The following is a 12,569-nucleotide window of genomic DNA, read 5'->3' on the forward strand; positions in this document are numbered from 1 at the left end:
GTCAGATTGTTTAGGACATTTTTCTACAGGTGGCGGTAGTTGCAGTGTAAGGTGAAGGGCAAGCATAGAGAGAAACAAGTTTTCAGGGGTCATAGGTATGTCTGTATTTTTGAAAAACTTCTTCAGTATGCTCGGTTAGAAGCTTCAATGCACCCCAAGTGGTGTCAGGTACTCCCTGAGTGCTTGGGAGCAAGTTAGGTCTCCTATTTGGGGGGTTCATTCCCGGAAGTGGACTCATTTTTAGCTTCTGGATCTCTGAAACTGGGTTGCCTCCTAAGAGTTGATGCCAACTCATGTTAAGGCTGGAATCCAAAGAGGACCTGTTGATGACAAAATTGCAGCATACTCTCGCTCTCGGGTAAACAATTTGACCGAACCCTGACACTCAGGGCCAGCTAATACATCCCAGTACAATACGACAGGCTTAGGCTGCTGCTCAGCTGATATAAAATGGCTCTCACTGCTGTAAGTCCAGAGGAGGAGATGTTCAAAAAATTATGAGTAAAAACAGCATTATAGAATTGTTCTTGTAGGATGAGTTTCTCCTCCTGATTCCCCCTTTTTTGTTTGTGCAGTGGGTGCTTAAGAAGGCCATTGGCTTTTTCTGCAATACTTGTAAGTTTGAGTGAATTTCTCAAGCTCCTGAGGCCCCCAAGAATGTCCCAAGGTTCCCTTTTATTTTCCTTTAAGGACAATCCTCCTTCTAAAGTCCTTCCTTCTTCTCCTTTTCTCACCTTTGTGCATTTTCTCAATGCCTTCTCTTTTTTATTTCTTCCCTCCGTGAAAACCTTCTACAGCCTGCATAAACTTTCTGTGACTTACACAAACCTTCTTCTTTATTCAGAAATAACCAGCTTTCAGAGCAACTTACTTTTTTCCTTTTGCTTTTAAAAGTACCTCCATACCTTATACTTTTTATTATTGAAACCACACAATTTCTTTCCAATTAATCAGCATTCTCAATTTTCAAAAACCTTAACTTTCAGTGAAGACTAAGTAGTTAGGAATTTTAGATTGATAGTTTTATAAACATGTTTCATGACCTTTAGAAACAGGTTACTTCATTCGCAAACAAACATATATTTTCAAAAGATATAACAGAGATAGCAGGAACCTTTTGTCCAAAACATTTAAGAAAATCAGAAAAATTCCGGATCTAGTCTAGTTTCTGATATTCATAATTGTATGCTAATGGATTTTACTGAAATATAATTTTTCTCCCTAAAATTACCCTTAGTTTTTTTAAGAGCCAAATTTAGATTATCCTAATTACAGTATTAACTCCAGTTTTAACTTGGCCTGGTAATTTGCATAAACAACAAGAATAGCAATTGATCGTATTGGTTTTTTACAATCTGCTTTATAAGGAATTTTTAGATTGAGGTTTTTTTGTTTGTTTGTTTGTTTTTTAAACAGAGTTGTAACTGTTACAACCCTTGAGGATTTTTTTAAATTTTTTATTTTATTTTATTTATTAATTTTAGAGAGGAGAGAGAAAGGAAGAGGGAGAGAGGAGAGAGAGACAGAGAGAGAAGGTGGGGAGGAGCTGGAAGCATCAACTCCCATATGTGCCTTGACCAGGCAAGCCTAGGGTTTCGAACCGGCAACCTCAGCATTTCCAGGTCGACGCTTTATCCACTGCGCCACCACAGGTCAGGCCAGATTGAGTTTTAATTAGCCCCTGAGGACACACACAAAAGTCAAGCTTACACAGTTGCCATTAGGCTCTGTCTGCAATCTTTTTGGAAATGTCCTTCTTTGCTGCAATTAAAAGATGTCTGTGGTCGTAATGTGGTGGCAAAGACTTGGACCTTGTGTATTTCTGGCCCTACATTTTAACACGCTCTAATCATTTCTGCTATATTGGGGAACTTTGCTTTAAGAGGAGCCAAGACCTTTGGGCAATCAGTATTTGCATTCTCATAAGCTAATTGTAGGATCAGCACCTTTGCTGCTTGTTCATTATCTACCTGTAGTATGATGGCAGTTTACAGGCGATTAATGAAATCAATATAGCGTTTGTTAGGTCTCTGATGGAATCCAAATCCATACCTTAAAAGCTACCATAAAAACCTGAGAAAAGGCAATGCGGTTCATGTGGGCCTGATCTTGGGGAGTGTCATAAGCCCCGAATCCTGTGAGCATATCACCAATTGGAACTTCCACAATCAGATTCCCTACAACCTGTGTCTGAGCTGCATCCTGGTATTCTTGTACCCAAACATTGTATTGAGCAGTAGTGGTTACTGCTTGCACTAATCCCTTCCAGTCTCATGTGGTCACCTCATACCCTGTGTCAATTCCTTCAAATATTCCCTTGGTAAATGTGCTTTGTAGCCCATTTTTGATAATAATTTTTCTGAATTCCTTAAAGACCTGGAATGGGAGACTTTCATGTCGCACAGGCTTCCCTGGAGTTCTTAATACAGGAAAAGCCTAAACAAATTCTCCATATTTCTCTAAACCTTCCCTTAGACACTTTTCAGCCTTGCTTTCATGTGGAAGTAAAGGTGGGAGAATTGTATCTAGAGTGAGGGTCTTGGTAGAAGTTGACTGATTGGTGAGATTCTCATCAGGAGAGGGCTGCTGCTTATCCTTCCTCTGGATAGGACAGAGTGCTAGCTGGCATAAGTTCCAATCAGTAGGGTGTTGTATGGGCCTGACTGAATTATGTAACGATCTCTCAATGTTTTCCCTATCTTCTAAGTCTAGGCTACCTTCATGAGAATACCAGGGATATTGTTGCTGAATAACTATGAGTAAATCAGTGAGATGTTAGTCTGTTATGCTACATCCAGCTGCTCATAAAAGGCCCTGTAGTTGGAGCTTATGATTTTGCTTCTCTTGGGACAGGGAATTCCCCATAATGTTCAGGAGAAAGAAATGGGAAAAGGGAGGGGGAAAATGGGGAATCCTTTGGTCTGAAAGCTATTGACCTCACCAAAGATATTTGGAGGCTATGCCCTTGTCATCTGTGTCCCATTTACTGGGATGTGTCAGACGTCATTTCCCTTTTCCAGATTTTGGGAGGTTGTTTCATTCCTGTTCTTCACATGAGACAACACTTGTTGTGGAGACAATAACTACTTGAAGACCAGATGGAGTGCACCGAGGGACCTTGGGGACATCGCTTCACAATCCCTTGTACACATTTCATGAGAATAGCCCTGTTCTCAGTTCCTATGGGTATTTATTTATACACAAATCATAAGCAGAGACAAGAATGAGGAAGTCTGGAAGGGGAACTTCTTTAGAGTAGACAGAAAGGTAAGGGAAGTAGCTTATTTTTGAGATATCTACCCCACTTATTGATTAATCAGAATTGCTGATTTATCCCTATTGTGTGCTGTGTTCAGCATGTACTGTGTTCAGTACTTTCCATCAGTGACACCACTGTGGCTTTTGCTGTAGGGCACTGAACTGTGTCCCTGTTCTATGTTCCTATTCAGGGCCTCTACATAAGAAGAAATCCTTGTGACTTCATAAAAGAAGATGTCCTACTAATTCAGCTTCTATGAATTATAAAAATATATTTTGACCTTTATTTTTGTGATTATTGTACCTGTCTCTCAAATGGTTACAAAACTTGCAAAAAGATAAAGGATTGTATTTATTAGTCTTCTAAAATCTCCACTGAACATTATGTTGAACTGTGACACAATTTCAATCTGGAAAAGAAGGTAAATCCATTGCAAGTATGGCAAGACCTAGCACCACTTCACTAACAAAAATACAGTATGATGGTTCCTATCTCTAAGATAGGAAAGACGACTTTTGGCATTCCAAAGTTGTACTTTGCAATTGTTTTCAATAATTGCCTGAGGAAAAGCTGGAAGACTCTGACTGTTCTCATTAACAGTAATACATGCATAAACCAAGAATGATTAACTGTGTAATCACATCACTAAAAAGTAATCATTAATATCATACCCAACCCACTTTAACTCACTTATACTTAGAAAGGACAATATCACTTGGGTTTGGGGAATGGAGAATGGGTTGTGACACATGCAATACACTTGAAAAAATTCTAAATCAGCATAGGCATCTGTCCTTTCTCAAGATACAGTACAAGTTCAAGATCTTTCTGAATCCCACCTCCTTTTGAACAAACACTTATTTTAAATTCTGTACTATTTTAATCCATGACAAACACTATTTGAGGTACTTGCTCCTTATTACAATCATAGCACATTTTAATCTCACCTAGTTTGAATAGAGAGGTAGGTAACATTCTAAGAGGTTGAATTTGACATTAACAATTTACACAGGTTTGTTGTTTGTTTTTTGTTTGTTTGTTTTTTTGGGGGGAGGTTTGGTCAGTTTCTCATCCTCTGGTAGGTCAATCAATCAGCATAATACACCCAGACAAAAGCAGTAACAGGCCACATCCTTCATATGATTTTACACATAGGAGGTTGTGTGGTTCAAGGATATCAGAAAATGCATTGTTATTGACACTCATTGTATTTCTCTTCCATAATATATCTTGTCTAAGGTAAAACATGAAGCAATTCTTCAAAATATAACCAGAATTCAAACAATTCTCATCATACCTACTATTACTAGACTGATTTAAACCACCATAATCTGTTACCTGGAATATTAGAAAGTTCCAAATTTCCACCATTGTACTCCACACAGACTACTCTTCAGAGTTTTCAGAGTAATCCTGTTGAAATATGGGACAAATCACATCACATCTCTGATAAACATAATCAAATGGATCTGCATTACATTTAGTGTAAAAGCCAAATTGACTCTAGTACCTCCAAGGCTCTTAAGTTATCTTCTTCTTCCAGATCCTTATTATCTCTCTGAACTCACTAACTGATATTCTCTACCTCACTTATTCAGCTACATAATACTAGCATCCTCAGTGTTTCTAGAACATGGTAGACCACAAGTGCCTTGGGACATCAGCACACTCTGTCCCTCTTCTTAGAATGTATCTCCCCTAGAAAAACAGAAGGCCAGTTCTTTCATTGTCTTTAGATTTTTACTCAAAAGCTATGTTCTTATTAAAGCCTGCCCTGTCCTACCATCTATCCAACCTCAAAATTCCAAAGTTGTGTGGAGTTTCCTCCGCCAATTCTTGCTTTCTTTTTTTTCTTCTTAACATTTATCACTGTGAAAATGTTTTATATTTACTTATTATATTTTAGCTACTGTCTGACATCTACAATAGAAATTTTAAGATGGCAAGATTATTTTATTTGTTTCATTTATTTATTAACATATCAGAAATGTCTGTGCCTAAAAATCTGCCTGGCAGAAGCCTACCTGTAGTACTAGGAATGGGAAGAAGATAAAACAAAGAAATAAAACATTGGGGTCAAAGCAATCCAAAAAAGGTGCTTGGCAGATTTTCCAGGGTCGTGTTCTAAAGCTACACACACAAATGCCTCCAGGGTATAACTGAGCATTTTATATGAGTGAACCAGCCCAGTGTGAGATAGTATTATAAGTCTATAATAAAATGAGCCATTCCTCACCCTAGCTATTTATGTCCATGTTGAAATGTGGTTCCTAACCGTCAGTCCACTCTTCTTATACTTCTTTTTTTTTATAACTGAGCCAGAAATAAGAATTCCCCCAAATGTCCAAGTAGCTATTTAAACATAGAAAACCAAAACAGAAATATCAAATGAACTGTGAGAGCTGACTGCAACTGGCACATGAGTGGCCTGCAGGTGTCTGTCAGAATAAACTGCATGATACATAAAAGAAAATTAATCCATGCTCTGGTGAGGTGGACTTCCACTGTGTCATTCCTGACACCAATAACTTCAGATCATGTTGCCTGGAGAATGAACAGGTGTTACTACTTCTTTCAACTCACGGAATCTCCCTGCCTACGCCTCTCCATACTTGTCATGAAGATAAGAGAACCTGGGCATAGGAGAGTCACCAGAACTCTTTCTTTGAGTGCAGGAGTATATTATGCTGAAGTGTGGGGTGAGTGACCCAGAGAGAAGATTTTGAGGGGAACTTCCATAGCAGGACTGGGAAAAAGCAAGGAAGGAGAGGAAGAGAGGAACATAGACCCATGCGTTGGGACACTATATCTCTGAGGGACTTTATTGGGGTTAATGCTCCCAATTACCACCAACCACTACACTTCTGTATGGCAATACAGAGTCAAAATTGGGACATACATGGTGAGATATCCAAGCCTGACTGCCCCATGCCATCTATCTCACCTAGAAACAGAGCTGTACAGACTTCCATCACTGTTTCCCTGTGTTTGGGGTGAGCAGGAATGACCAGGAGGTTCCTGGGAAGGGTCAGTAGAAACTCAGTTTGTTGGGGTATAGCCAACAAACTGGGCTTCTGGAGGCAGCAGACCTCAGTTTGGTGGGGTACTGGGGGCAGCCACCTGTGGTTTCAGGAAGCTACTGAGAGAGGCATGGTCTGTCATGCCCCATGCCCTGGAGATTAACAGTAGACTCAATCTTTTCATGCCCCTTTTCCATAGAAAATCAAGGTACAGTCCAGGGGGAAGAACAATGAAGGGACTGATGTATCTGGGTTCAGCTAGGTTTCATTACTGGAGATAAAATACTTCCCAAAAGCGAGGCGGGAGCCCCACTGACCCATTCCCCACAGGAATACTTTATACAGTATAGGATAAAGGAGCCAAAACCTTCAGGTCCAAGCTTTACTTCACCTGGGTCCTCTGGGAAGTATAAGGTAACCCACAGTTGCATGCCTACATGTGCAATGGTAGCGCATTTAGGCTGAGGGTTTGGGGTTCTGCTTTGTAGTTGTGGTATGAATTCCCTGAAATAAAAGTTTTAGGTATAAACTTGGCTCCTGCATAACCTTTGAGTCATCCTCGTCAAAATACACATTTGAAGAATGTCCAGTCCATCTGGTTTCACTGACAATTGCCACATTGCTCGTGCACAGAACCAGGGACAGCAATGTAGATACTGTCAGAATTCCAACTTTTCCTTGGGCTTCTGCATCTCACATGGACCCCACTCCTCACACCTCTTTTTCTGTATTTTCACTCCCTTGTTCAACCTTTCTTGATAAGAATTCCTCCTTCATCCTTCGTCAATGTCCCTGTCCCTCTGGCCTCTCACACATGCATAGACCCTCCCTTTGAGTATTTGTTACCTCTCCCCAAATCCCTGCTAACTTTGTCTTTCTCCTGCTTCTTCTGGGCCTCTTCTAAGCTTCTTTGTGCCCTTCTTCTAAGCTTCTTTGTGCCCTTCTCTACTCACCTTATTCTGTCTGCCTGTCTCGAAGCCCCAACATCTCCCTCTCCCTCTGTTGTTCTTCACCTCCACCCAGTTGGGTGCCCCCCCTCCTAAGACATCCCTCCTCCCAGGAGCTTCTCTGTTTCTGGCCCATCCCCACCTCTTCCTAAGCAGTCACCTCCCTTTCACCTCTCAGCACAGTCCATGTCTAGTTCCTTCTCCTCCCTACTCCCCAGACCAGGACACCTAAGTCCTATTCCGTTCTCAGCTGATGATCATGACACTAGCCGAACTTAATCACAGCCTGAATTTACAGCTGTCCTTCCTTTCATGCCCCATCCGCCAAACATACCCATTCTGTTCAACATGATAAAGTCCTTACACACAGCACGTCATGTCCACATACATTTGTATTTTTCAGAAGAAATCAACAGTTATGCCGGCAAAGATGCTGAATTAGTGGGACCCTGAAGTTCGCAATACACTGAAGAACAACATTATTTTGCATGTCTACAAAGTATACACTTGCTTTCACAAGTGTGGCAAAATTGTACCCTAACAGTTAGGACTTTTTCACCAAATCATAAACGTAGATATGGAAATCGTCATCAAACTTGATGAAATACACAGAAGGTTTGGCTTCCACTTGGTGAATGACCATGCCAATCCGTTTGGAACCATCTTCTTTGGTATATTCCACATGTTTACCTATCAGGCCATCTACAACTCCTCCTGGTTCTCTCTCTGCTGGAGGAGACTCAGTGGACTCTGGCATGATACGGAGGTCTCCTTCTTTATAATCATCTAGAAGCTGGTACATGTACAAGACAGGATCTTTCTCATAGGTAATGTAAAACCAGGCTTTCATGATTGGTGCCTGGGCTAAGACCATCCCTCTCCATTCATCCTTAGAACCATGCTCACCCTCAAACATATGTTCCACAGCTTTACCAACTATTGTATTTGCAAGGTTTGCATCACTGACTTGAGACGATGCCACCCTGTCAGAAAGAATTTTAAGAGACAAAACTCTTTCATCCCTGTGTAGTTCCAGTCCATAGACACAGTCAATTCCATCATATTTCACCAGGTAAAGAGAGGGGTTTATAGGCACCTGATCCAAAACGGTTCCTTTCCACTGGGTGATGGGCTCATCGCCTTCCTTCCATCCGTGTGAAATTCTGCAGCCCACGATGTTCCTGCGGGGCTGGGATGAAGGTCGGCTCCTCTGTTTCTTTTGCAAGGCTTTTTTCTTCATCATGCTTACAGACCCAGTGGCGCGTCCCACTGGTGCCCTGGTTCGTTGCCCTCCGACTTCCTGTGCACTGGGGGTCTTCATGCCTGTCACCGGAGGGAAGAGAGAAGATAAGAGGAAGGAAAGTAAGAACACACTCAATATGCCGTAAGGTGAAGTTCTAGCGACAGCGACGTCTCTATATACCGTGCGCTGGCAACTAAATTTCCCCTATGAGCCTGGACTCACTGCTGGAAATCCTGGCTGCATGCCTGTAAGCGCTCTCCCTCCTAGGTTCCTTTAGTTTGCAGGGAAAGTCAGCAGGGGCAGTGGTGCTGGCCGGGGTTAGGAACTCCACAGGAGAGAGCAGGTTACCTCCGTGTGCACGGACCCTGCCTCCAGTTCCCGCCACTAGTGCTCACTCTAAATCCCCAGCAAAGCGTTTATCTCTTGCCCACTTTGACCCGCAAGCCCTCACTGTCCTCCAACCCTGAACCACCCAGCCTGCTGCACCCACTCTCCCTGCCAACCCTCAACTGCTGTCCTGGCACCCAGTGCCCCCGCTTCAATTTCGTGCCTGTCTCCTAAAGCCACCCCCCTTTTCCCTACGGCTCATACTCTCTCACCCCAGCCTTGCTCGGAGTCAGCCTCCACCCTCTATCTCCTGCAGGAATCACACCGTGTCCCTTCTCCATCCCGGTACCCACCAATGGCCTTGGACTTTCTGGCGTCCACCGCCAGAGATCGCGGTCTTCACGTGCGCAAATTGGACACCTGGTTTCTGCCTTTGCTGTGCGCCTGATTAGCGGGCGCAGAGCCAGGAGCTTCCAAAACCTGGTTGGAGTGGATCCGTAGAAGTGGAGCGAGTCTAGGAGGACGGCAGGGCAGACGAAGGGGATCGTGGCTGTGTCACCAGCTCTGTGCTCGCTGGTTTTCTGTCTTCCTGTTGGCGGCAAAGGCCCCAGTGCCACATTGGTATCCCTACCAGCTGCTTATACTGCAGCAGTCTCCTCCCTCTTTTCGCATATGACCTAAGATCTTCGTTTTTTGTCAATATTGAGACCTTTCCTCCCTGCTATAAACTGCACAAGCATCCTTTCTTGCTCAGGAAAAAAGCCTAAGCTTCTCCTGCCGTTCCATAGTTTTAACTTGTGTGACCTGTTGGTGGTCCTTTCTTCTTCTTTTCATCCCTATCGGCACCCTTTCAGGCTCTGTAGCTCCACCCCTCCGTTCCCTGCTGGAGTAGTTTTCCATTTTTAACACATTCCTCACAATTTTGTATAAATACATAACACACAGATATACATTACTTTATTTAGAACATATATGGATACAGAAATCCTTTATGTTCATATACAAATACATGTGCATATGTACATTTCTTATATTTTAGCAGTCATTCCTAGTTACCAGAACATAATCCCAAATATACACCTTTTACCAATCACAACACACAGATAAAATTTTTCAAATACTCATACACAAAAATACACATAATGTGAGTTTTTTGAAAACAAGAACATGCTCTTTTTATATATGGAGACCTAATTTTGGAGAAAGAAAGCTTAACCTTAAAGAATATTTTTCAAATGTAATTGCAATTTATGACAAACCATATCTAATTTTGAATAAACCAACATCCATTTTGAATTTTATTTTATCCTTTTTTGTTATTCATAGTTTTTTGTCCATAGTATACTAAATACCAATATATATTTTAGATATACTAATATCTAACATATCAATATTATTAGGTTGCTATATCAGGCAGAACATTATCAGTTACATGCAAGTTGAAAACTATCTCAATCTGATTTTAACAAAAGGAATTTATCGGCTACTTATTTGAAAAATCTAGTAAGTGTTAGATTAGATTTAACCAAAGTGCTTAGTGTGATGGGCTGAGTTCTGATTTCTTTCCCCTCCAAATTCACATGTTGATGTCTTTGCTCCCACCACATCAGAATGTGAAAATATTGGGAGGCAGGACCTTTAAAGAAGTAATTACGGTAAAATTGGGTCACATACTTTGGCCTTCATCTAACATTAGCGGTATCCTTATAAGAAGAAGAGAATAGAACACAGATGTACATAGAAGAATGATCATGTGAATACTGAGGGTGAAGATGGCCATATACAAGCCAATGGGACAGACCTCAGGTAAAAAAAAAAAAAACAACCACCTTGCAGACACCTTGATCTTGAACACTTGGCCTCCAGAACTATGAGAAAGTTAATTTTTGTTGTTTAAACCATTGAGCCTATTGTGCTTTTTTTATGGGAGCACTAATGAATGAATGCACTCATTGATGTCATCAAAAACCTAGTTGTGTTCTGCCTAGCGTGCGGAGGACCCGGGTTCGATTCCCGGCCAGGGCACATAGGAGAAGCGCTCATTTGCTTCTCCACCCCCCCTCCTTCCTCTCTGTCTCTCTCTTCCCCTCCCGCAGCCAAGGCTCCATTGGAGCAAAGATGGCCGGGCGCTGGGGATGGCTCTGTGGCCTCTGCCTCAGGCGCTAGAGTGGCTCTGGTCGCAACATGGCGACGCCCAGGATGGGCAGAGCATCGCCCCCTGGTGGGCAGAGCGTTGCCCCATGGTGGGCGTGCTGGGTGGATCCCGGTCAGGCGCATGCAGGAGTCTGTCTGACTGTCTCTCCCTGTTTCCAGCTTCAGAAAAATGAAAAACAAACAAACAAAAAAAAAACCTAGTTGTGTTCTAACATCTATGTTCTCTCTGATGTCAGTTTTATTCTAAAGTTTATGTTACATTATAACTGTTGACAACAACTTTGGGAATGTATGCTTCCTTATTCATATATAGTGACAGAGAGAAACTATTTACAGCAACTTTTTAGAATTACATTTGACATTCAATATTATATTAATTACAGAAAGTTTTTAATCAAAATTTTGTTTCACTTTGATTGGGATCATCATAGGTCATTTGCCTGCCCTTGTAATATGGACAAAGATAACGCTATGTCCACTTGCCTTAGATCCCATTTTTTATAATTATGTCAGAAACAATCACATTAACAAAATGGCACTGTTTGACTAATTGACTTATGATAATCAATTGCCATCCCTGAAGTAGGGGGTGGGATCAATCCCACCAAAATGATGTAGATACTACACAATCAAGGAAGATTGAAGTGGATATTGGTGAGCTAATCAACAATGTCCACAGCAATTCCAAGTTTTTATTATCAAAGACAATCTAAAATTTTTATTATTCTTCTAAAATTTGTGTTTTTCTGATACTATTCTTAGATATCTCATTGCCAATTAATTGCAAATTTGTTTATATTTCTTTGACTAAGTCAACAATTTACCCTGTTTCACAATTTTTATTTCTAAATTCTTTAAACTTCTTGGTATATTTACAACATTCCCTGTGAAATCACCTGTCTTGGTGGTTTACCTATGAAAAACATTCACACATAACTGAACCAACCCCCTTTACAATTATCCTCTTGTAGTCATAATTTTGAATAGTCAGGCCCGAAAAGGGTAATCAGTAGAGATAGTTAGTGCATTTAGATGTTCCAGGACATTGAAGCTCAATTTTTTGAAAGATTTTATTTATTCATTTTTGAGAAGGGAGAGACAGAGAGAGAGAGAGAGAGAGAGAGAGAGAGAGAGAGAGAAGGGGAAAGAGCACAAAACATCAACTCCCATATGTGCCTTGACTGGGCAAGCCTAGGGTTTCAAACTGACAACCTGATAATTCCAGGTCAATGCTTTTACCCACTGTGCCACCAGAGGTCAGGCTGAAGATCAATTTTAAGTTGAAAACCAATGCAAATCTGAAACACAGCTTTCTGACAAACTTGTAGAGGATCATTGTCTTCAAAGGGAATCTGGATACCTAGTGAGTTTTAACTTATGCACCTTATTAAGAAGTAAGCTGAAGTAGGAATAAGTTGATAATAGGCCCATTACGTAACAGGCCCAAAGTCCTATAGGAAAGGCTTTGATGTTGCCTTAGAAAATATTTATTCTAGTACCACTACATCTAAAAACTGTGCAGTGCATAGGAATGGCCCTTTAAATACTGACCACTAAGGGACTACCTGACCCAATTATTTTTATTCATCCCACCTTGTGACTTCCAAACCACAAAGATT

General features: G+C 41.2%; 1 protein-coding gene across 1 annotated transcript; it reads right to left on the reverse strand.

The window, feature by feature from the left end:
* Positions 1 to 7,237: 7,237 nt before the first annotated feature.
* Positions 7,238 to 9,331, reverse strand: LOC136316902 (spindlin-2). The gene is made up of 2 exons (XM_066249251.1): positions 9,150 to 9,331; positions 7,238 to 8,549 (listed from the first exon to the last, which is right to left on the reverse strand). Exon 2 carries the CDS (start codon positions 8,545 to 8,547, stop codon positions 7,771 to 7,773), a length of 777 nt encoding a protein of 258 aa, XP_066105348.1. The 5' UTR covers positions 8,548 to 8,549; positions 9,150 to 9,331; the 3' UTR covers positions 7,238 to 7,770.
* Between the last annotated feature and the right edge of the window lie 3,238 nt (positions 9,332 to 12,569).

The sequence above is a fragment of the Saccopteryx bilineata genome, chromosome X (assembly GCF_036850765.1).
Source record: "Saccopteryx bilineata isolate mSacBil1 chromosome X, mSacBil1_pri_phased_curated, whole genome shotgun sequence".
Lineage (NCBI taxonomy): Eukaryota > Metazoa > Chordata > Mammalia > Chiroptera > Emballonuridae > Saccopteryx > Saccopteryx bilineata.

Coding starts and splice junctions, on each gene's coding strand:
- LOC136316902 (XM_066249251.1), bottom strand. CDS start 8,547: ATGAAGACCCCCAGTGCACAGGAAGTCGGAGGGCAACGAACCAGGGCA.